The sequence below is a fragment of the Lathyrus oleraceus genome, chromosome 6 (genome assembly GCF_024323335.1).
Source record: "Lathyrus oleraceus cultivar Zhongwan6 chromosome 6, CAAS_Psat_ZW6_1.0, whole genome shotgun sequence".
In the NCBI taxonomy this organism is placed as follows: Eukaryota; Viridiplantae; Streptophyta; class Magnoliopsida; order Fabales; family Fabaceae; genus Lathyrus; species Lathyrus oleraceus.
In genome coordinates, this window is record NC_066584.1 from 112,881,974 (window position 1) to 112,907,439 (window position 25,466).

Consider the following 25,466-nt stretch of genomic DNA (forward strand, 5'->3'; position numbering starts at 1 on the left):
AGATGTAGAATCAACCATAGTATGTGAATCAACCATTATGTGAATCAACCTTTATCATCACTATGAACCTTGAAATTTCAGATTTCTTTTTTAATTTATTGATATTTTTCATTTGTAAATTTTATTAATTTATTAGTAATAAACATATTAAAAATACAAAGTTTGGATATTTTTAAATCCTACATTTAATTTTACAGATAAAACTAGCATCTAGACGGGCACTCGGGTGCCCGTTTGTCCGCTTTTTTAATACACATCATTGAAAATATAATATAACTTAATTTTTAAAAAATAAAGCATGTGGAAGTTATTAATAAGAAGTTACGTGGAAGTTAATAATAGTGTTTTTATTGGAAGTTATTAGGTAAATTATACAATAAAATAAGGATAAAAATGGTAGAAAAATAGGCTACACCAAAAGGAAGTATTCCATTTATATTCGTAGTCAATATTCAAGATTAATTTATTAGTAATAAACATATTAAAAATACAAAGTTTGGATATTTTTAAATACTACATTTAATTTTACAGATAAAATAATATAATGGAAAATATTCGTAGTCAAGATTCAAGAGAACGTCAAAGAGAAAGACGAACACAAAATGCAAGACATCGAAGACAGCGGATGAGTGTTGAGCAAAGACAAGAAGAATTGGCTAGAAGGCGTTCGAATTATAGACAAAATAAAGACAAAGGAAAACAAGTTCAAACATGTGATCTTTCTGATATGAGAACCATGATACCATTTCAAGACTTAACAAATGCCAATTTTGCTTCTCGGTTTTATCAAAGAGCACATGACAATGAAGCTGGACCGAGTACCACATATGCCAGTCGCTTTCCATCCACGGGTTAGAAACTTTAAATTATTGTATAGATTATACTTTAATATTTTATTTTTTAAAAATATCAATTAATTATGAAAAAACAATTGGCTGATATGTTAATTCAATACTAATTTACAAATCAAAATTTTATATACCCGATTTTCCAACAAAATGATAACCACGAAGCATGATCATTTATAAGAAATATTGATGACAATGATTGTGGTAAGTATAATTCTGTTTATACTCAAATTGATAGTAACACACACTTAGATTTATATATTGTTTCTATTTTTCATCTATAACTCTATATTGAAGTCAATACTTTCTTTTATAGAATCACATTCGCAAAATATTAATTCACCTGTTGAAACTCATGAAACACAAACAGTTTTTGATCAAGGTACGATTATGTATTTTTAATCCATACCATATATTGTATGTTTTTATTTAAATATTATTTCACGTTAGTCACCATGTAGATAATAAGTATATTTCTTTTAATGCATGTTTTGTATGTAATAAAACACAAAATCAAGATATATTTTTCAAGCAAGACATAACATTGCTAGAAATTTTTGAAATATTGTTATGACAATAAAATCCCTACTTCCTACTTAGAGTGAGTGTAGACGGTGCAATGCAAAATTGTTTCATAGAGAATCTCAAGATATGTGTTGCAAAGGGGGAAAGGTGACATTTTCACAAGTGCTTGCTCCTGACGAGTTGTTATAGTTATTTTTAGACAGTTCTACTGAAGGCAGACATTTTAGACAACATATTAGAAGTTACAACCATGTAATGTCGTTTACTTCACTAGGTGTTCATGTCGACGAAAGTTTGGTTGCAACTGGTTGTGGTATTTACACATTTCGTGCTCAAGGCGCAATTTATCACAAAATAGGAGGTTTTCATCCGAATCAAGGTTCAAGGCCATGTTACTTGCAGTTATACATTTATGATACCGATCATGAGCTTCAAAATAGGATGAGGGAAAACCAATACTTAACCAAGCCGTAGTGTATAAATTGCAAAAACTACTCCACCAATGCAACCTGTTTGTCATTATGTTTAGGCAGCTTGCACTAGAGCCAAATATTGAAGAATATAGGTTACTCATTAAAGAACATCCGTCGAATCAACCCCAATATAGTCTCCCTTCAGCTTCCCAAGTCGCAACAATTGTTATAGGCGGTGGTGATGAAGATACAATAGAACGTGGAAGAGATATAAATGTCATCAACTGTGATGGAAAGCTAACAAAGGTTCAAGAAACAATGGGGTATTATGATCCTTTACAGTAGCCTATATTGTTACCGTTTGGAACATATGGTTGGGACATAGAAACAAAAACTAATGTTGGAAAAAATGTTACATGCCGAGAGTACTACAGTTATGTGCTTCAGGTACACACTGAACTATTTTTCTAAGAAATATACTTCTAAATGTGTGAAAAAATAATTCAAGATTGATTATTTTATTCAATGTAGATTCGTCGTAATGATCAATCTGTATTGTTAAAATCGGGTCGACTTTTACAACAGTATGCTGTAAACAATTATGTAAAGATTGAGACAGGAAGGTTGAGATGGATCCGAAGAAATCAAAATAATATTCGGTCTTAGGTATATCAGGGGTTACAAGATGCATTGCACGATGGGGAGAATAACGCAGGTATTTAATATAACATATTATATTTATATATGAAGAGTGTGTACTTTATGTTTATACCACTATCCGCACATTTAATTTTTATACTTTTCATATATTTCTATAGATAGTGTCGGACAAAGAACAATACTGCCATCATCATTTATTGGCAGTAAGCGAGATATGACAAAAAGATACCAAGATGGTATGGCCATTGTTCTTAACAATGGTAAACCAAACATATTCATTACAGTGACATGCAATCCTTCTTGGATTGAGATAACTTCCGAACTAGGCCTTCATCAAACCCCACAAGATCGACCTGATTTGTTAACAAGAATTTTTCAATCAAAATTTGAGCAGTTGAAGGATGATGTCATTAACAAAGGAGTCTTAGGGAGGGTTAAAATTTATATGTATGTTACCGAATTTCAGAAACATGGACTACCACATGTGCATATGCTACTCATCTTGGATACTGATGACAAGTTACGGGAACCTGAAGAGTATTATAGTATGGTGAAAGCAAAAATACCACGACATGAATCTGAACCAGAATTGTATGAAGATATGTTAAAACACATGATCCATGGGCCATGTGGAGTATTAAATCAAAGCTCTCCGTGTATGAAGAATGGTCATTGTAAAAGAAGATACCCAAAAGACTTTTGTGAAGAGACGCGTCAGGGAAATGACTCATATCCTGAGTACATGAGAAGGTTTAGTGATCCCATTTTTTTAAATAGAAATAAGTTTGTTGATAATAGATGGGTGGTTCCTTATAATCCATGGTTGTTGTTGAAGTACGATCGTCACATCAATGTTGATATTTGCAGCAACATCAAAAGTATTAAATATTTGTATAAATATGTTTACAAAGGTCCTGATCGAGTTGCAATGGAGATTCACAGAGGTACATGTATGGATGAGATTCAACAATATGTTGATGCAAGATGGATTTGTGCTCCAGGGGAATTGTGGAAAATATTTAAATTCACACTTTACAAGTTATATCCCTCTATTGAAAGACTACAAATCCACTTGCCAAATCATCATCAAGTGCGGTTCTATAAGCATCAATGAATCACAGATGTACTAAATGATAACCAAAATGCAGTAACCATGCTCACTGAGTTCTTTGCACTAAACCAAATGGATCCACATGCTAGGAATTATTTGTATAGAGAGATTCCAGAGCATTATTGTTGGCTAAAAGGGGTCAAAAATGGCAGTGAAGACGGACAAAACAAAAAGTTATTGGTCGAATCTATACAGTATCTCCTTCAGAAGGTGAGAAACTTTATTTACGTGTTTTGTTGTCTCATTTTAGAGGTCCAACAAGTTGGGAATTCCTTCTTACACATAATAATACATGTTTTTTCACGTTCAAAAAAGCAGCTGAGGATTGGGGGTTATTAGAGAGTGACAATAGTATTCGTGAATGTATGCTTGAAGCATCAAATATGCGCATGCCATATGCTTTACGAAGGTTGTTTGTGACTATATTAATTTTTTGTGAACCAACTGATGTTAGAGGCCTATTTAATGAGTTTTATCCCTACATGGTGGAGGATTATCAAATGACAAATATTGTTGTGGGAAATAACTTTGAAGGTATGTTATTGAGGGAATTGAGAGATCTTTTGCTGCTACCTGGAAAACTAATCAAAAACTATGATCTTCCAATATTGATAAGGGAAACAAATGAAGTAGGGGGAGTGCCAACAATTATTCAAGAAGAGTTGTCGATCCGAATTCCAGATGAAGACATTCAATCTGTTGAGAAGTTAAATAATGACCAGGTGAGTGCTTACAATACAATCATGAACAGGTAAAACTTTCCTTTTTATTGTTGATGGTTCTGGAGGAACAGGTAAAACTTTCCTTTATCGAACTATAATGGCAAATTTGAGACGTAATAGTAAAATTGTCTTAGAAACAGCTTCCTCAGGTATAACTGCTACATTATTACCTGGTGCTAGAACTGCACACTCTTGATTTGGGATCCCCATTGATATAGAGCCCATTTCTATTTGCAAAATAACAAAGAATTGTGACCTTGCAAAACTCATTAGAATAACCAATGCAATCATTTGAGATGAAGCACCCATGATAAATAGATATTGTGTGGAAGCATTAGATTGATCACTGCAAGATATTATGAATATAAATGCTCCATTTGGTGGAAAAATAATGATCATGGGAGGAGATTTTCGCCAGGTGCTTCCTGCTATTGAAAAAGGAAGTAGAGGACAAATGATTTCAGCGTGTATTGTTAGGTCTCAATTATGGGCCACCACAAAGATCCTACACTTGCGCCAAAATATGCTATCAATTCATGACCACGAGTTTGCACAGTTTCTGATGAGGATTGGAGATGGAAATGAACCTGCTAAAGAGGATGACATGGTCAAGATGCCTGCTGAAATTGTAATACCATGGGAAGGAGAAAGCTCCATAAAAAAGCCTATACAACATAAATTTCCCCAATTAGAAAACCATGGGTGGGATGCTTCATATATGGTGGAGAGAGCCATACTTACTCCCAAAAATTGTGATGTACATATGTTGAATGACATGATTACTAATAAGTTCCCTAGAGATGAACATATTTTGTTATCTTTTGATGAGGTTGAGAGTGATACTCATAATCTATATCAACAGGAATACTTACGCACAATTGCTCCTGGTACTTTACCACCACATATTTTAAAGATAAATAGGGTCTCCTATGATGTTATTGCGTAACATAGACCCTAAATTTGGGTTGTGTAATGATACAAGATTGTTATGTCGTGGTTTTTTTTATGAATTTTCTTGATGTTGAAATACTTACAGGCCACAACGCTGGAAAAAGAGCTTTCTTGCCAAGAATTAAGCTCAAAACCACTGATGGTGTCGGACTTCCTTTTGTGCTTATTAGAAAACAGTTTCATGTCAAACTAAGTTTTGAAATCACTATAAATAAATCACAAGGACAAACAATTCCAAATGTCAGAATTTATCTTCCACGACATGTTTTCAGTCACGGACAATTGTATGTTGCTTTATTAAGAGGTGTTTCGCGGGCTGCAACAAGAGTGATAATTAAAGACGGAAAAGTAGAGGGGGAAGAAGGGGATTTTACCAAAAATATAGCTTTTAAAGAAATTTTGTTGTCACAACCTCATGTATTTATCTATTATGTTTAATCGTTCAACTATACTTTTTCAATGTCACACCTGGCGTGTACTCCCTAGATTACACTATATTTTTTACTATATTAATTTACTTCATTTGTTTTGCACTGAAAAGAGAGATATTTATGATTTTGGTTCCGTGGATGACATTCCTATTAAGCAACAATGTCATTTAATATCTTTGTTAATGTTTATGTTTATTTGCTTAATAAACTGTGAGAAATATTTTTTTTTCTTCTTATTTTATCTAAATCTTCTTATTGTTTTGAACAATCTATAACAATATATAAACACAAAATTTAATTTTGGTGTAACCTATTTTGATTTTCCATAATACGATATTCCTAACCATCAAATTATTCCACTCACATTATTGATTTTCTTGAAAAAACCGGTTGAATATAGTCACGTCACAATTCAGTTTTCTCAATTCAAATCAAATTTAATGCGCGAATATTACATATTGCAAACAAAATTTAATTTGTATATGAATAAATATCATATGTTTCATCATATAATTAGTTTATATTAAAATCCAATTTATAAAAAAAAAGACGCTGTTAATATTTTCACCTATTAGCGCAATAAAAAAAGCGGACAAATTGGACGCTAGTTTGAGTAATTGTATAAATATATCCTATTTTCTCATTGTTTTTTTTTAAATAAAAATAATTTAGGTTTTTTAATTTAATTAATTTATTTAACGTGTTCCTTTCGGTTTAACAAAAATTTACCCTGATTTATTTATTAATTGTGCCTCCTGGGTTTAACCAAAGAGTAACCCTGTTTTACTCAATTGATTAAGAACAAAATTGCAGTTCTTAAGTTTAAGTGTGCTCTTAGTGTTAATCACCATCGTGGTTAACTTCTCCGATCGTGTGTGCATTCGTCAATTCACTCCTCCTCGAAATCGCCGATCTTTGTCCGTTTCACCAAAAACAATGGGATTGGGTTTCGCTATTGGATTCGTCGGTGTTCTGATTCTATTTCACGCAGCTTATTCAACCATCCAATGTATGCGCCACTCGCCAAAATCAATGTTTCTTCTATTTCATGTATTTAAATTTGAATTTTGAAATTGATGCTACTTTGAAAATTGGGGTTGATTTGGTTGCAGATAGGGCTTTGTTGAAAATTACAGAAGAAGAGTTTTCTGGCTCTCCTTTGAGCGTGAGTGTTTTTCTTTTCGGGAGATTATTTGCTGATATAAATTTGATTTGTGTTTGTTATTGATTGGAATTTTCTGAGTGTTCAGAGTTTGAAAATGTAGGTGGTGTTTGAATTATCTTTAGGATTATTACTTTGTACTTGGGCTGCTTTGACTGTGCCTGGGAAGTTTTTGTGTATCCACCCAGATTCTGAAGAGAATAGGTAAATCTTTTCTCTTTTTAGTGAGTGTGAATTTATGGTTGTGGTTGATGTGATTTTGTTATCTAACTGCTTATCATTTACAAGAGGTTCTAGTAATTTTAGAGAACTAGCAGCTTGATATTATTGATGTCGGTATGCATGTCCAGCAGTGTTATCAAATGGCGGCACCGTGGCTGCTATGGCAGATATACATGGCGGATATTGGCCGATATTGCAGGTTTTTCGGCCATAATCTGCTATAACAGCGCTGCAATGCAGGTGGTATGGCGGGATTTTGGCTCTCCGCCATGGACCGCCCTCCGCCATAGACAACATTGGCGTCCAACAAAAGCTGATACACTTTCTAGAGTAGACTATAGGAATTTTTTTCTTTTTTGATAAGATGTTTATGGGAATGTAACCTCGTGATTTATGTGAGATGTTTTAGTGACGAGTAAATCAGCATTTTATTCCTTGAAAATTTTAAAGGTCGTTCAATTTAGTCCCGAATTTACGAAACAACAATTTAGCCCCTTAAATTGGACAATATCAGTTATTTTAATTCTTTTTTCAAATTTAACACCAAAAATTTAGAGATTTAGTGTTTGTCTTGATGCAACAAGAGACTATTAAAGTCAATATGTAGATCTTTCATTAGTTTCAATGGATGTCTTCTTAAGAGATAGTATGGTAGAAGGGATAAATTGATTGGCGTTCTTTAACTTAAGGGACTGATTTGCTACATCGTGAATTTTAGTGGCTTAATTGTTTGATCCTTACCATTCCGATGACTGAAATGTTGATTTACTCTATACCTGACATAAGTTGCTCTTACCATTTTATGCTAGTTGGGGAATTGAAATTGAAATAGATAATATTTGGAAGTTAAGATGGTTGAAAAATGAGGTTGGTATAAACTGAGCGAACTAATTCTCTAATAGCGTCTTCTCTGCGACTTGCTGAGTTGCTCTTTTACCTATATGCGTATAATCGACATAGTTCATAAATAGGTGGGAAGAGTTACTTTTGAGGAGATTTGATTTATCAAATTAATGACAGAAAAGATAGTTTTATGTTTGAGATGTTAGATTTATTATTTTGTTCTGTTGTGAAAGAAGTGAGTTCAGAGTGCATAGTTCGATATGGGATTTTGACTAACATCGAGTGTAACAACCTAGCCATGTGATAGGAATAGATTTGGGTAGTGGGAATGGGATACTATATGATGTGGGGAGAGGGAAAAGGTAAGAAAATTGTGAGTGAGGTTTGGGATAGGAGAGAGTAAACCCCTCAAAGTTCTAGCCTGTTCTTGTACAATCCCTGCTTGAGCCTGATATTCTAGCTGTTTTTCTTGAATAATAAAACGTACTCGTGTTTTAGTTCTATGTCACTTTATAAGTTAAATGCATTGGCAAGGTCCAATAATTTGCCATAGGCTTTGATTGGGATTTGGGAAGGGAAAGGAAGGGAGGGCCTTGGCCTTTGAGGATAAATAGCCCTCCACCTTGCATGGAGATTTGTTTTTCATTGGATCAAAACTCCTTAATATAGAGGAACTTAAAAAATACACCGAGGAAAGACTTTGGAGGGTTTTGAATAAATTTTCCTATCCTTCTCATCCTTTTATAATATTCTCAGATCAAAGAAAATGTTGATATATCTATTCTCATCTGATCTTGTCTAAAACTACTCTTCCAAATTAAGTGAATGATTTCCCTTCATTTCTCTTCCTCCCCCCTCCCCTCCAAAGCCCCACCTCATTTCCTTTCCAGAATCCCAAACAAAGCCTTAGCGTCATTAAGCCACTTGTGTTATATTCTCTATTCATATTCTCGTAGTTAGATTCTAAACTGTATTTAACAACTATACTCAATTTGGCATTACTTATCAAAAAAAAAATACAGGAATTTTTTATCGTTCCTCAGCATGTCATGAATATTGCCGGGAGTAGTTTTTGCATGAGCATGTAGTATACACAATCAGTTAAAAATTGCATGAGTAAATAATATTACAAACAACATAAAAGTCACGCCGAAGTTATCTTTATATAATTTTTCACTTTTAATTAGCTATATCCAATGAACACTGCTCATAAGAGAATCATTCTATTACCAAACTCCAGAAGCCTTAAGCTTCAATGATTCCATCAGGAATCACTCTCTCCACATACTTTTATGATCTATTTTATTAAACTGAGACAGCAATTTACCAAACAGGAATAAGTTTTCTGCTTAGTCAGTCATATAATCGATAGTTGCAGTGTCCATTAATATGTCACACGATGTCTGGTGCATGATTATGTTTGTGTATAAAAGCATGCTGCCTAATAATATTTCAAGCTCTTCATATACATACACCTGTTTCCAGACACCCTTATATGCCTATTTTGTTATACACCAGTTTCCAGACACCCTTATATGCCTATTTTGTTATTATGGAGTTTTTGTTTTCACATTGAAATTGTTAGTGATGTTTACGATAAAACATTACATTCGAGAGGATGTTAAGAGCAGGGTCCAAACTCCAAAATCCAAAACTTTGCAATTGTTCTCTTCTCCCTGGTTGGCGGTTGTACTCTGTTCATACTGAAATGTGGAACCTCCTGATGTAGTACTTAGTCTTACTTTACTATCTATCAAACTTTTTATGGTATTAATTGGATCCCAATCACCGTGGTTTGTTACTTTGGATGCAGGATCGTTTCTTTACCTGCCAACTTAGACTTCATGATCTTCAACCATCGAGGCAAAATCTTTCCTGCTGAAAAGAATGAGAAGTTGAGACATTGAAGACTTTTCTATAATCGGATTAAGCATTCTCAAACATTTGATATCTCTATTGGTTAATGTACTAGTTTTTGCAGCTTCATAATTTACTTTTTTGTAATGGACATCTGCATATGATTTGGACGGGATGTTACTATTACTACTATAGCCATTTATTTATGATGAGGTAGCCACAAATTGACCATAATTATGTGAATGTTTTACTTAAACCTTGAATTAACTTTTGGGACAATAGAATGGTTATGTTCAAAATAAAAGTGACCGATCTTGATTGTCTAGGTGAAAAAGTTGCTTGAGCTTTGTTAGGCTGCAAATATGTTGTAAGCTGCGTAGGGAAGATTAGGCTGTTAAAACTAAACTGCATTTTTATTGGAAAGTCACAAGGCTAATTTGTTTGAGAGTAAGTTTCAAAAACAATGATTCAAAGAGAATTTAGTGGAATCAATGATCAAAATGATTCACTAAGATCTACTAGTACATACGGGTAAACGAAATCGCAACTGCAAAACTAAGAATAATTATAATGGTATGACTTGCAGGATTATTAAATTAGAATAACATATTTCATATACAATGCCTCAGATTTTGAATTCTAATGGTGCATATGTTTTGCATCTTTTGGACAATTAGTGAAAGAAATAAACTCCTTAATCTTGATTACGATCAACCTATTTATAGTTGATGATATGTATTGCATGCTTGGCAAAATTAGCTTAGTTGGCTCTACACTTCTTAAATATATCATTAATTTGGAGGAATATATGATAATCAACAATATAAAATTAATTTATATTCTCAATGCTTCATCTATTTTTTACCTATAAAATTAATTTATAGTGTAAATGCATCATATATTTTATCCTCCGACCGAATGTCAAATTTTATATATAAGTTAAGATTCATTGATATTAGATATTAAATTTATTGAACTTATCTCTATCAGTAACTCTTCATAAAAATTAAATTAAATCAATCAATCAAAATTCTTTAACAACAAATTTATCAGACTCACATCTATCAAATTTAATTAAATAAATTCAATAAATTATCAAATTTATAAAATTTTATATAATTAAAAAAATTATTTAATATTCTATCATCCCAATTTATTTTAACCTATAATAAATTATTTAAAATATTTGTAAATATCAACTACTAAAATATATAATTAACTTATTTAAAATTAATTAAATAATAATATATTCAAAATATTGAATTTTAATTTCGTATCCCCGCAAAAACTAAAAACGTCGTCGTAAGCGCATATATCTCATCAGTGTATGTAGCGGTTTAGATAGAAGTGAAAAGTGGATAAGAGAAGAGTTGTGAGAAACCGAAGAGAGAAAGAATGGACAAGTATTTCAGTTCTGCTTATCGCGGCGACCCTGCCATACCCCATGCCGCCCCCCAGCGTTTCGTCAACATCTGGATCGGTTCCCTTTTCCTCACCGCCTCCAACTGCATCAATCCCTACTTTTGGCACAACGGCTCCTCTACCTTCAAGTATCACTCTCTTCTCTTTCTCTTTTCCGTTCATTCAGTTTCCTAAATTCAACTTACTTTCTCTAATTTTAGGGTTTTCTGTTCGTTCTGCGCCATATCATAGAACTGTTTATATTTAATTTTTATTTTTTTAACAGTTAATTGGGATCTTGATTAAACAGAATCTACGGTTTCATTCAATATATCATGGCCCTAGTTAATGTGTGAGGTTTTTGATTAGGTTCATTTTTTCCCATGTGGAAATTTAAGTATGTTGTAGGGGTTAGACAATTTGTAGCTTTTGAGTCTAATTGATATTTACACTGAAATTTTATTGTTCAACTTATTTTTATAAGAATTTATTCAAATATAAACCACTTTATCTTTAACTTACTTTTAATAGGAATCAATTAACTCAAAATAAATTGGATTGACCGCAGAACCAAACCCACTCGTTAGCTGAGTATGTCATAATTGTAACTGAAACAAAGTTATTGCCTATGTTTATTCATATGGAGAAATAATGACTTAGAATTAGAAGTCATTATTTCAAAGTGCACACAGCATAGTCACTTTTGTTACTTTTTAATTCAAGAGTTTGAAATGGTTTGATTGATACTGAGGTCTAAGCTTATCTATGGCGCGAAAGTAAAGCAATGACTTGCTAGTTGCTATGGAGGTTCATAATAATGCTAAAAAATGTATGTCGTTGAATCATGTACTTGTGTCTTGTCTTTCTTGTTTTCTTACTCATCCTGCTTCTGAGATTCGGTAGCCTGACACAAATTCTCCCTGATTATGATTTTGCTCGGTGAAGTGTTCTTTTGCAACAAATCCTTTTCTCTTAATCTAAGATACTTCAATGCGCAGCTGGCATGATAGGGTAATGCTATATGAGCAATATCACTGGAAAAAGGCGATGAAGAAGAACCAGCGATATGAGTTCATGGTATGGTATTTTACCTCCCTCTACTACCTATTTTTTCTCGAGTTTAGCGCAACAGAGCTAAAACGCTGTTTTTACCTTGTTCTTTATTTAACTGTATAAAACTGTGTTGATGCAGTGGAACAAGACATGGGACAAGGCCCACCGAAATTCATTCTACTTCAATTGGCCTATTTACTTCACTTAAGTCACTTCCTTTTCTCTCCCCTTGTTGACATTGTATTAATAGTTACTTTGGTTGCAAACCTGGAGAAAATTGATGTCCCCTTCCCCTCCTTGTTGTACTCTCGACTATGGGCGTGTTTAAACAATTATAAGGGTGTTTTTTTTGCTCTGTCTAGCGTCCTTGTGATGCCATCGGAATTTTTAGATTCGCATATTAAATGCAAAATTATATAAATTACAGATTGTTTAGACTAAGTGTGTTACAAAATTTAAGTACACTTATATTTTTATTAGAAAATAGTATAAACGAGAAATTGTATCGTTTTCTCTTTAGAGGAAAGTAATGATTGAAAGAACATGATATGTTTCACTTGCACGATATACTTCGCAAGGAGTTGAAGGTTGAGATGCTATTAACGGCTAGGAGCTAGTTTTTGTCATTAGCACGCATAGTCACATATAAACATAACCATATGCTATTTTTATGTACTGCTGAATCTACTTGGAGGAAATTGTATGCTAGATTTTTGAGATGCGTTTTTTAACGTTTGATTTCTCTCTCTCTCTCTCTTACACTTTTACTCTCTTATTTTTTTTATTCTTTTCACTTTTCTCTTTCATATAAGGGAATTATTTTTTGCATTCTTAATGGTGTTCATCCATGGGAAAAATTAATAATACCCTTAAAATTCAAAAGTTAAGTTCCACAACTGAAATGCAACCGCATTCAAGTCTCACAGCCAGACTAATACATGTTGAGTTGTAATTCCTTGTATTGAAACAAGTTTTTAGATAGAAATAAGGAATTATCCAATCACCTAGTGTGTTGAGTTATATTAGTGTGTCGAAGTGTCGAAGCATGTTGTTTCATACAAGTTTCGACTTAAACTTATTTTTAGTAGTGTTAACTATTTTGGGTTTTTATAGTTTTGAGATTTGACTTAGGGAGTAAGTTAATCTAAATCTATAAATATAGGGAGTAATCCTTATTCTTGTAATCGAAAAGTTATAACATTGTATTCATAGAATTTTGTAGTTGTAAAGTGAATTAAGAAGTTTTCCATAGGTTGTGAGCAGAGAGAGAACTCTGCAGAAAATATTCTTCTTTTCCAACGTTTTTTTCTTTCTTTCTCAATTGTTCTTTTCTTTTTATTGTCATTGTGTGGGTAATAACAATCTTGTTCATTAAGATTGATAGAAATTCTCCATATGTTGTGGTTGATTTTCAACATTTAGTATCAAGAGCTCCAGTTTGAGCGATTCGTGGAAAGAAAATCACGATGACAATGAATCATCCAAACAGACATTTTTTTGAGAATCTTCTGATTCTCAAGAACAATAATTATGAGAATTGAAGCAAGCAGATAAATGTTGTGTTCTGTTATCAAGATCTTTGGGATCTTGTGAAGGAAGGAGTAACAATGCTTGTAGAAAACTCGACGGATTAAGAAAAGGGTGCACATAAAGAATTGAAAAAGAAAGATTATAAAGTCCTCTTTATAATCCATCAATGTGTTGATTCATATAACTTTGAAAAGGTTAGTGATGTAGAGTCAGCGAAAGAAGTATGGGAAATTTTAGAGAAGTCGCTTGGAGGCGCGGAGAAGGTGAAAGAGGTGAGGTTACTAACTCACAAAAGGACATATGAATTGCTTCAGATGGAAGACAATGAAAGCATAACCGATTTCTTCACTAAGGTTACAAAACTGGTGAAACAAATCAAGCTATATGGAGAAGTGTTGACATCAACATCTGTTGTTGGAAAGATCTTGGGGTCGTTGGCTCCAAAGTTCGACCACGTGGTAGTAGCCATAGAAGAGTCAAAAGATTTGTCAAAACTGACAAAGGAAGAGCTTCAAGGGACGCTTAAATCTCATGAACAAAGAATGGATGAAAGAGCTGCAGGAGAGTCGAAGAGTGATATGGCTTTGCATATACAATTAGTAAAAGAAAGGAAAGGCAAAGGAAGTTGGAATGGCAACAAAGGCAGAGGAGGCTACAACAGTTCGACTGGTCGAAATCAGCAAGAAGAAAACTGGTCGAATCATAGAAAACCCTGGAACCAAGGCAACCAAAGAGGTGGTGTTGTAGGTAAAGGAAGAGGTGGTGGTCAAAATCTAGACAAGAGTCACATTCAATGTTACAATTTTCAGAAGCATGATCACTATTCTAGTGATTGTCCAGAAAAGCAGAAGAATCAAGAAACTTATGCAAAGCTAGCGAAACATGAAGAAGAAAAGATGTTTTTGATGGTTACAACAAGAGATGAAGAGAGATTCAAGGAACAATGGTATTTGGACTCAGGATGCTCATCACACATGTCTAGAAGAAAAGATTGGTTTGTTAACATAAAATCCTTAATGAAGAACATGATGAAATTTACAAATGACAACACTCTAGCAGCTGAAGGTGTTGGTGATGTTTTGATTATGAGGAAAGATGGCAAGAGGTCAGTAATTTCAAATGTGTTGTACATACCAGGCATGAAGAGCAATTTGCTCAGCATATGACAGTTAGTCGAAAAGAACTACAAGGTATCGATCGAAGACAAGATGATGAGAGTTCTCGACTCAGATGGAATGTTGATCTTGAAGGCTCTAATGTCCTGATTTAAAGGAATTAAGGAAGTTGGCATCCTTTGTATTAGATCCCTTGGACTTCAAGCAACGTCACGAGAAGCTTTTGTCCGTGTTATCTACTGATGTGGTTGAAGGACTTCTAAGTGTTTTGGTACAGTTTTATGACCCTCTTTATCACTGCTTCACTTTTCCCGATTATCAGCTTGTGCCTACGTTGAAGGAATACTCCCATCTCTTAGGTATACCCGTATCTAACAAGGTACCTTTCAGTGGATTAGAGGAGATTCCCAGATCTCATGTTATAGCTGAAGCTCTTCATCTAAAGAAATCCGAGATTGATGCTCATTTGGTGAAGAAAGGAGGTATTCTTGGGCTGACTTCTGAGTTCCTCATTGGTAGAGTTACTGTTTTTGCTCAGGCCGGAAGCATTGATGCTTTTGTAGCTATCTTTGTCTCACTCATATATGGTTTAGCCTCGTTCCCTAACATTGATGGTTTTGTTGATGTTAACGCCATTAGAATATTCTTGATTGGAAATCCTTTTCTGACTCTGTTGGGTGACATGTATTTCTCTCTTCATTTAAGGAATTCTAAAGGCGGTGGGACTATTGTATGATGTGTTCCTCTTTTGCACAAGTGGTTTATTTCGCACTTGCCTCAGACGTCTGCTTTTTTGGAGAACAAACAATGTCTACGGTGGTCTCAGAGACTTATGCCTCTCACTAATGATGATATTGTTTGGTATGATTATGCATTGAGTAGCTTGGACATTATTGATAGTTGTGGTGAGTTCTCTAACGTGTCTCTCATTGGTACGCAAGGAGGAATCAACTACAACCCTGCTTTGGCCCGTCGTCAACTTGGGTTCCTCTTGAGAGATAAGCCTAATAACATTCAGTTAGAGGGTTTATTCTATTAAGAGCTTAAAGATCCCCAACATTTGAAGAAAAGGATGATGTATGCTTGGCATAATTTGCATAGGAAGGGAAGATCCGAGCTTAATCCACACAACTGTGTAGCTTTGGAAGCTTACACTATTTGGGTGAAGAAAAAAACTTTGGAGCTGAAGATGCCGTACGCTTGTGAAAGACCTATGTCTTTGGTTGTGGCTGAGCCATCAACTCTCCTTAACCAAGATGTAGAGGAGTTGGAAGACGCACTCACCAAGATGAAGCAAGAGAAAGATATGTGGGAAGAACTATTCCATGCTTTGAGCGAAAAGCGTGAAGAGTTGCAACTTAAGTCGAAGGACAAAGATGCGCTTATTGAGATTCTGGAAGAGCGTGCAGTGAAGAGACAGAGAGAGCCAGAGCGTTTATTTTCCTCTAGTATGCCTCAGTCTTCCGGTGCTTGGAAGAAGATTGTTGATAAGCTTGTCCTCGAGAAGGCTCAGATGAAGACATCCTTTGAGTCAGATATTCGACGCATCAGTAGGAAATATACTCCTTTGGCTAGATCTGCTGATGTAGTTGCTAAGGATCCTTAATATGATAGTTTCCTTTTTCTCTTGTATTTGTATTTTGGTTTCTGAAATTGTACTTAGTGCAATCCTTCCAAAGTTTTATGAATAAAAAGAGATTTTTATGGTCAATTGAATTATTATTATATTTGCAAATAAGACTTCATATATTCCTTGAGATTAAAAATAATAAAAAACATTGCATTTCATGCATCATTTGCATAACAGGGTTCTTCCGCCAGGTGTCTTATCAGTTCTTCTTCTGTGTTAGAGTGAACATATCAAGGATTAACTCTGAGGGAAAAAATAGGGAGAATCCGTCACTGGTTAGAGTGAACATATAAAGGATTAACTCTGAGGGGAAAAATAGGATTTATATCTATCATTACTGGGTAGAAGACCGGGAAGAGGATAAAATCCGTTACCGGTTAAAGTGAACATATCAAAGATAGACTCTCTAGGGAATAAAAGTAGGGATTACAACTACCTTTTTACTGGGTAGAAAACCAAAAAGGAAGAATATCCGTCTTCGGTCAAGGTGAACATATCAAGGATAGACTTACCGGGGAAACATGAAAATGAATCCGCTGGGGAAAATAAAGGAAGTAGATCACACTTTACCGGGTATTAGGCAAGAGTAATGTACTCAATATCAAGACGAATATTATCGGTTACTGGGTAATAGACTCTTGGAGACCAAAAGATCTATCTAGGTAAGAACTAGAAAGAAATGGCCAATCAAAGACTCAACTCAATGAGGATATAACTCAAGGGGAGTGGTTCCGTCCAGATAATTAATTGGGGAGGAAACTGAAATAACAATCATCCACGAGGAAATAACTCCGTGGGGAATTGGAAAGGATAAATTTTGTCTGCTTAAGGGGATGACACTCTATAATTGAAGGAGGACAGACACACCCAATCTCCATGGGGAAATTGCATCACCAAAGCAGGGGATCTGAAGAAAAATCAATGCGATAGAATGCATAATGAAATATTTGATGCTGAATTTTATGCATGAATATGCATGTATATGATTATGATTATGCTAATAAAACATCACAAAGGATACAAATATAGAAGATTTGAATTATCACTATAACACTCGGCTAATCTCAATAAGATGGAAAAACCAACTGGAGAAAATACTAGGGATAAAAATAAATCATCTAGCTATGAATAAATCAACTTTGGCTGGGAAAAGTCACGGAGAACATGCTTTCAATCACAACAAACTCCGAGGGGAGAGAGCACTACTGAAGGATGATCACCTAAACATGTCGAGGATAGGGAAGTATCTGCTGAGGATTCAAACAAATCAACACTGCAGGGAACCTTAAGTCAATACCATGTCAAATGGGAGACAACCTTGCAGGGGACAAAATCAAAATACCGCTCATAATCAAACATTGACGGGAAAGAGGGAACTTCTATCTGAATATGAACTCCGTCGGGGAATAAGAGATAAAACTCTGAATGAGGAAATAAGCCAAGTGTTGCCGATGTTGTGACAAAGATCGTCCAATTCCTCAATAATCATCAAATTCTTGGAAATTGTGAAATAAACCAATTCCACGACAAAGATAACCGGATCTAACTCACACAAAGGAAAAACTGCCAAAGTTATACAACAGAAACAGATGCAAATGACGATCTGGAAAGCAAATAAAGGTTCCGGAGTACCCAGGGTACGGTCATGCAAATCACAAACTGGGGGATACAAAGCATGAGCGCCTCAGCTGGGGAAGATGAATTTGCAAAGGGGACCAATCATCAACTCAATCAGGAAAGAGACCCACCAACTCTACTGGGGGTAAGAAATATTCGGGGAGAAACTCATCAACCAAGCTGGGGATAAATGACGAACTGTTGGGGAAGAAAACTTTCCGAACCGACTGCTTAGGGAAAACCAACAATGCTTCACACCTCAAGACTTACCTGTTCTCAGACTGTTGTTGACATTCTTTATTGAAATAGGTTATTCTTAAAGTGATTGCTTTTATTATTTTAAGAAAAATAATTATTCATTAATTTATTTCAAAATTATCATCATAAAAATTCAATTTTATTTAACATAAGTAAATAAGAATAGAAATAATTGGATGAAAAGTTCAACTTTATTTAATAGAATGGTAGTCCGTGAATGGCGGGACTCTATGGATCTTTACAAAGTTTGAGAATGGTAATTTACATGAAAAATGGCTACATAAAATACAATGATCACTACTCTCCCTACCAACTTTTGAAATCCACCGTGCTCTTGTCTTTGGTTGAGAATGATGAACCAGAACCAAATGACTTGCTCCAAACTGTTTCAAAGATCAGGACCAGCCGGATGCAGTTACTTTCCATAATCCCTAATTTTTTTTCTAGATTGCACCAAGGTGGAGTACTCAATCTACCGGGATAGATTTTCTATTTTATGTCTCTAACTTTTGCCTGGACCTCCCTTTCGGGTTTTCAATCCACCGAGACGCTCATTTTTTCCTAAGCCGCCCTTTCGGGTTTTCAACTTAGCGAGCTATTCTTTTCTTTTTTAGGCGAAGTATTTCTTGACTGCATCAGCATTCATAGGACTTGTGAACTCTTCACCATCCATAGTTGTAAGAATCAATGCACCACCTAAGAAGGCTCTCTTAACAACATACGAGCCTTCATAATTAGGAGTCCATTCGCCCCTAGCATCAGGTTTGAAAGATAGAATCTTCTTGAGCACGAGGTCATTTTCTCTGAACACACGAGGCTTGACCTTCTTATCAAAAGCTTTCTTCATTCTTTGTTGATATAACTGACCATGACACATGGCAGTCAATCTCTTCTCTTCAATTAAATTCAACTGATCATACCTGGTCTGACACCATTTAGCTTCTGTCAACTTGGCTTCCATCAAAACACGCAATAATGGGATCTCAACCTCTACGGGGAGTACAACTTCCATGCCATAAACAAGAGAGAAGGGGGTTGTCCATGTCGAAGTGCGGATGGATGTACAGTACCCATGTAAAGCAAATGGGAGCATCTCATGCCAATCTTTGCATGTCACAACCATCTTCTGAATGATCTTCTTAATGTTTTTATTCACAACATCAACGTCCCCATTCATCTTAGGTATGAAGGGAGAAGAATTATGATGTGTAATCTTGAAGTCTTCTCAAAAAGCTTCCGTCATATTATTGTTTAAGTTCGATCCATTATCAGTAATGATCTTACTCGGCACACCATAACAACATATAATCTGATTCTTGATAAACCTTACAACAACTTGGTCACATTTGCATACGATGTCGCTTCAACCCACTTTGTGAAGTACTCAATAGCCACCAGAATAAAATGATGTTCGTTCGTAGCTTTGGGCTGAATCATGCCAATCATATAAGTTCCCCATATGGAGAAAGGCCATGGAGAGGAAATGACATTCAACAGTTTCGGATGAACATGAATCCTATCTGCATAAATTTGACACTTGTAGCATTTCTTCACACACTTGTAATTGTCAGATTCCATTGTCAGCCAATAGTAACCTGCTATCAACATCTTCTTTACCATAACATGTCCATTGGAATGAGTACCAAAGGAACCTTCATAGACTTCAGTCATCAACGGGTCTTCTTCATGTCTATCCATGCATCTGAGAAAAACCATATTGAAATTTCTCTTGTAAAGCACATTACCATTCAGATAGAAGTTGCCAGCTAATCTTCTCAAAGTCTTCTTATCTTTCAAAGATGCCTCAGATGGGTAAATCTGACTTTGGAGGAAACATTTGATATCAAAATACAAAGGCTTTTCATCTTTGGCTTCTTCAATAGCAAACACATGAGCTGGCCTATCAACATGCATCACGGTCAAATTGGGAACTTCATTCCAAAATTTCACCACAATCATTGAAGCCAACGTTGCAAGAGCGTCTGCCATCCACTTTTCATCTCGAGGGATATGATGAAACTCAACCTTTGTAAAGAAAGTTGAAATCCTCCTCGCATAGTCTAGATATGGTATTAAACCAGGTTGATTCATCTCCCATTCACCTTTGATCTAATTTACAACCAAATTTGAATCTCAATAGACGTCAAGATATTTGATTCTGAGATCGATGACCTCTTCAAGCCCCATAATTCAAGCTTTATACTCAGCCATATTGTTTGTACACTTGAAGGTCAATCTAGTCGTGAATGGAAAATGAGTGCCTTCAGGAGTAATAATCACCGCCCCAATGCCATTACCATACGAATTAACAACTGCATCAAATACCATGCCCCAAAGGGAACCGGGTTCTGGCCCTTCTTCAAGCAATGATTCATCACAATCTTTCATTTTCAAGTACAAAATCTCTTCATCAGGAAAATCATACTGCACTGACTCATAATCTTCAATCGGTTGGTGAGCCAAATGGTCAGCCAAGACACTACCTTTAATAGCCTTCTGAGATCGGTATTCAATATCATACTCAGATAACAACATCTGCCAACGGGAAATCCTCCTAGTTAGAGAAGGCTTCTCAAAAATGTACTTGATTGGATCCATTTTGGATATCAACCAAGTAGTATGATTCAACATATACTGACGCAAACGCTTAGCAGCCCAGACCAATGCGCAATATGTCTTTTCAAGCATAGAATACCGAGTCTCACAGTCAGTGAACTTATTACTAAGGTAGTAAATTGCATACTCTTTTTTTCCAGATTCATCTTCCTGACCAAGAACACAACCCATACTCTCTTCAAGCACAGTCAAATACATGATCAAAGGTCTTCCTTCAACAGCCAGATACAAAATTGGAGGTTCAAGTAGATACTCTTTGATACTATCAAAAGCCTTCTGGAAATCTTTAGTCCAATCACAAGACTGATCTTTTCGAAGGAACTTGAATATAGGCGCACATGTGGCATTCATATGCGATATAAATCTTGAGAAATAGTTCAAGCGGCCGAGAAAACCTCTGACTTGCTTCTAAGTTTTGGGCGCAGGCATCTCTTGTATTGCTTTGACCTTGGCAGGATCAACTTCAATACCCTTCTCGCTGACAATGAAGCCTAATAACTTACCAGAACGAACACCAAAAGTACACTTATTGGGATTCAAGTGAAGTTTATATTTCCTCAAACACTGGAATAATTTCAACAAATGCTCAACATGTTCTTCTTCATCACTTGATTTGGCAACCATATCATCAACATAGACTTCAATCTCTTTATGCATCATATCATGAAAAAGAGTGGTCATAGCTCTCTAGTACATTGCACCAGCATTCTTTAAACCGAAAGGCATCACTCTATAACAAAATGTTCCCCAGGGTGTAATGAACATGGTCTTCTCCATATCTTCAGGTGCCATCTTGATCTGATTATTACCGGAAAATCCATCCATAAACGAAAAAACTTTGAATTTAGTTGTATTGTTTACCAATATATCAATGTGTGGCAGAGGAAAATCATCTTTCAGACTAGCTTTATCCAAATCTCTATAATCAACACACATGCAGACTTTTCCATCTTTCTTTGGAACAGACACAATGTTGGCCACCCAATGCGGATACTCGGAGGTAACAAGAAAACCAACATCAATTTGCTTTTGTACTTCCTCTTTGATCTTCACAACCATATCAGGATGAGTTCTTCTCAACTTCTGCTTGACCGGCGGGCATTCTGGATTCAACGACAATCTATGCTCCGCAATCTCAGAATCCAAACCAGGCATATCTTGATAGGACCAGGCAAACACATCAGAATACTCATGAAGAAGATCAATCAACCCCTTCTTAGCTTCTAGACACAGTTGAGACCCAATCTTGACTTCCTTCACATCATCCTCGGAACCCAAGTTGACTAATTCAATTTGTTCTTCAAATGGTTGAATGACTTTTTCCTCGTACTCAAGCAAACATGATAACTCATTAGATACTTCTCCATCATCATTCTCTTTCTCAATTTCAAACACAGGGAAATCAAAGTTTGGAGAGGGAGTAACATCATTGTATTTAATGGGTTTGAGAACCAACCTGCATAATGATTTGATATTTTGATTTTAGAGAAGTGGAACTCAAACAAATATTATGCAGATGCAAGATTATTATTTATTTATGTCTTTTATGATTACCATTTTCAGAAAAAGCAAAAAGTAAAAATAAAACATCATAGATGTGGATGAATAAAATTGTACTTTATTGATGATAATAAGGAAAATGCCCAACAATGTTTCACTTCTCCCTTAGGAATAGGAGACGGATTTTTATTTAAAATAATAAAAAACAAATTACTTAGAACGGTGAATGACAACAGGAACATCAACAACAACCCAATTGTTGCAAATCTGGCCATGTGTCACAAAGTTGGCGCAAGCTTCGTCTTTATCACCGCTGTCTCCAATTATGGCAGCTAGGTGTTGATCATTCCCATGTGTAGCGGGGTTTTCGTTACCTTTAGGTTTATTGACTAAACCAAAAGTCAACATACAATTCGAGTCGCCACCGCACTTTTATTTGTCCAAAGGAAAGGCTAAAAAGCGAACAAAAGCCAAATAAGAAGTTTTTCAAATCAAAAACTAATAAAAATGTCAGAGATCTAGGTAAGGGGGTTGGTTATGAAATGGGAAGTTTTTACGCATCCAAAACATCCTTAGTACTCTAAGGGAACCCCTTTTGCAAAAATGTGTTGTAGGTTGGTATTTGTGAAAAGATTTATACAAAAGATTGGAGGGATGAGAAGGGAATAGGTTATATTTACAAATTTTGTTGTTTGAATGGATGAACCCATTGCCTACGTACCATCACAAAGGAGGATCAAAACCTCGTAGTTCGGGGTAAAAATCTCAAAGATTGGTGAATTGATTTGACCAAAAGCCTTAAGGTCTTTTGTTATCAAAGGGAGAAAACTCAATCTAAACCAACAATCCACCATGTGAGGAAGGCTTAAACATGCTAGTGAGGGGTTAACCCTATAATAAGCATGGAAGACTTATAATCCAATCACTAAGGATGAGGTGAGCTTTACATCAACCACTATGATAACTCAAACCTATGACTAATGTTTTTGAAAGGGTTTTAACAAGGTGGCCATTGGAACCACAAAACAACTTGAAGTGAGTTATATTTACAAGTTAAATTTATTTACAAAATGAGGTCAAAGTTGGATTAACATTTATTTACAATGGGTATTTATGAAAATGGTTTTTAAAAAAAAAACAAAGGCTTAAGGCCTAGGTTTCTAATTTGAAACAAAGTCAAAGTTTGAAAAAAAAAAGATTTTTGGCTTGGTTAGAGTGGGGAGAAGAAGAGAAGAGCTATTCCTAAAGCATACAAAGATAAGAGGGGAAAGATAAACCCTTGGAGTTCCTTTTCTTGAAGTCATAAAGATGACTCAAGATGCTCCTTTCCTTTGGACTTGGCACACAAACAAGCAATCAATCAAATTGAATTCAAGCTCATAGGATCTCCATTTGGCTTGTCTCTTAACTTGGCTACTCATGACAATGGTCCTCTTTTCACAATCTTAAGATGGGATCCCTATCACACAGGAGCAAACATCAAAAAGTTCACAACACAATAAAGGGAATGGACAAAGAATAAGTTTGGAGGAGAAGTCCTTTAAGATCAACTTTGAATTTTAGCATTCTAAAGGCATGAGGCCTAGTTTCTCTTCAATAAATTTTTCATTCTAAAGGCATGAGGCCTAGTTGCTCTTGAACTCCTTTAGGCATAGATAAGTCCTAATTCTAAGTCCTTTCTCCTTTTGCATTTGGTTCACACAAAACAATCACAAAGCAACACAAGATAACAATATATTTATATACAATAATGGGCTCAAATGAGCAAAAGAAAAATGACATAAATATAAAGTATGTGCTCAAATGAGCAAAGTGAAAATCAAGATGAATAATGAGCAAGAAATAAATGGCATTAAAAGTAAATGGCAAGAAATTAAAAGCTCAAATTAAAGTTAGTAATTAGTGAAGTTATGTTAGCTTGTCATAAGACAATTAGCGCTATGTTAAGCAATCGTAAGTGGACTAATGTAGTAGTCACACCTATCTGAGGCCGGTCAATAAGAATATAGGCAAAGAACACAAGTTAGAGATCATGACTAGTAAGCCAAGCTCCATGAACTTGCCATGCCAAACAAAAGGGGAAGGGCCTTGTATTGACTTTAGGTTATTTGCTTGACCAAGAAGCAACCTATCTTTGACACAAAACAACTCACTTAATCATGGGTCAAATTGAGTTTGGTTTGGATCAAAGAAGGTTAAACCTCTCATTTGTCAAGACCAACCTCAAGACTTTAACTCATTGGCCATTGATGGAAAGAAAGGGATGAAGATGAAAGGGAGGGGAATAAGAAGTCAACAACAAACCCAATTGATCAAAGTTGAATCAAACCAACCTCAATCAACACCAAACAGAAGAGAAATGAAGATAGCAAGTCAATAAGTCAACAATATTTTTTGGCATTTTTTGAATTAAAATAAAATACAAATAAAAAATAAACAAATAAGGTTGAACCTCAAATTCAATTCAAATCAACTTCAAAAAGTCCTATTAAATTCTCATAGGTTCAACATGGTCAAACAAGCTTTGACTAATTTTATCACAAATTTTTTAAATCAGAAAGTAATTAAAATCAATTAAAAACAATTAAAAATAGCACAATATGAATTAAAATCTCAAATAATCTCAAATCAACTAAGAAATTGATGAGACTATTTTTCCATGACTTATCATGATCCATAGATGCCATGAAAATATTTTTGGATTTTTTAAAAGTCAGAAAGTGTTTTAAAATGAATTAAAACCATTAAAAATCAAATAATCCATGAAAAATATCAAAGGAAGTCACAAAAATAATTAAAAATCATAATATGAAACCAGATTTTTCGAGAAATTTTTTGGAATTGGTCTCATATTTTTCTGACTTCAAATGAATTTTTTTACGAATTTTTGAAAATGAAATGAATTAACTGAAAATAAAAAGAAAATGAAATAAATGGAAAAAAGCAGCGCCACATGATGCAACTCATTAATTGACGTGGCATCAAGGGATGGTCCAAATCT

General features: G+C 34.9%; 3 protein-coding genes across 3 annotated transcripts; all 3 read left to right on the forward strand.

Annotated features, from left to right (window-relative positions):
- The first annotated feature begins 4,637 nt into the window (after positions 1–4,637).
- Positions 4,638–5,668, forward strand: LOC127094293 (uncharacterized). Its single transcript, XM_051033147.1, has 2 exons — positions 4,638–5,166; positions 5,316–5,668. The coding sequence occupies exons 1-2, from the start codon at positions 4,638–4,640 to the stop codon at positions 5,666–5,668; spliced, it is 882 nt and encodes a 293-aa protein (XP_050889104.1).
- A 725-nt stretch (positions 5,669–6,393) lies between these two features.
- On the forward strand, positions 6,394–9,979 carry LOC127094526 (membrane magnesium transporter). Its single transcript, XM_051033350.1, has 4 exons — positions 6,394–6,670; positions 6,774–6,826; positions 6,927–7,027; positions 9,702–9,979. Exons 1-4 carry the CDS (start codon positions 6,598–6,600, stop codon positions 9,793–9,795), a joined length of 321 nt encoding a protein of 106 aa, XP_050889307.1. The 5' UTR covers positions 6,394–6,597; the 3' UTR covers positions 9,796–9,979.
- Positions 9,980–11,020: 1,041 nt separating this feature from the next.
- Positions 11,021–12,634, forward strand: LOC127092675 (uncharacterized). The gene is made up of 3 exons (XM_051031559.1): positions 11,021–11,295; positions 12,145–12,223; positions 12,339–12,634. Exons 1-3 carry the CDS (start codon positions 11,141–11,143, stop codon positions 12,405–12,407), a joined length of 303 nt encoding a protein of 100 aa, XP_050887516.1. The 5' UTR covers positions 11,021–11,140; the 3' UTR covers positions 12,408–12,634.
- The last annotated feature ends 12,832 nt before the right edge of the window (positions 12,635–25,466 follow it).

Bases quoted from the DNA above. Each gene is read 5' to 3' on its own strand.
- LOC127094293 (XM_051033147.1), top strand. From the start codon at position 4,638: ATGAATATAAATGCTCCATTTGGTGGAAAAATAATGATCATGGGAGGA. The intron at 5,167-5,315 runs GTACTTTACCAC...AAATACTTACAG, and splicing joins CTTACGCACAATTGCTCCTG to GCCACAACGCTGGAAAAAGA.
- LOC127094526 (XM_051033350.1), top strand. From the start codon at position 6,598: ATGGGATTGGGTTTCGCTATTGGATTCGTCGGTGTTCTGATTCTATTT. The intron at 6,671-6,773 runs GTATGCGCCACT...ATTTGGTTGCAG, and splicing joins AGCTTATTCAACCATCCAAT to ATAGGGCTTTGTTGAAAATT. The intron at 6,827-6,926 runs GTGAGTGTTTTT...TTGAAAATGTAG, and splicing joins TTTCTGGCTCTCCTTTGAGC to GTGGTGTTTGAATTATCTTT.
- LOC127092675 (XM_051031559.1), top strand. From the start codon at position 11,141: ATGGACAAGTATTTCAGTTCTGCTTATCGCGGCGACCCTGCCATACCC. The intron at 11,296-12,144 runs GTATCACTCTCT...TTCAATGCGCAG, and splicing joins AACGGCTCCTCTACCTTCAA to CTGGCATGATAGGGTAATGC. The intron at 12,224-12,338 runs GTATGGTATTTT...GTGTTGATGCAG, and splicing joins ACCAGCGATATGAGTTCATG to TGGAACAAGACATGGGACAA.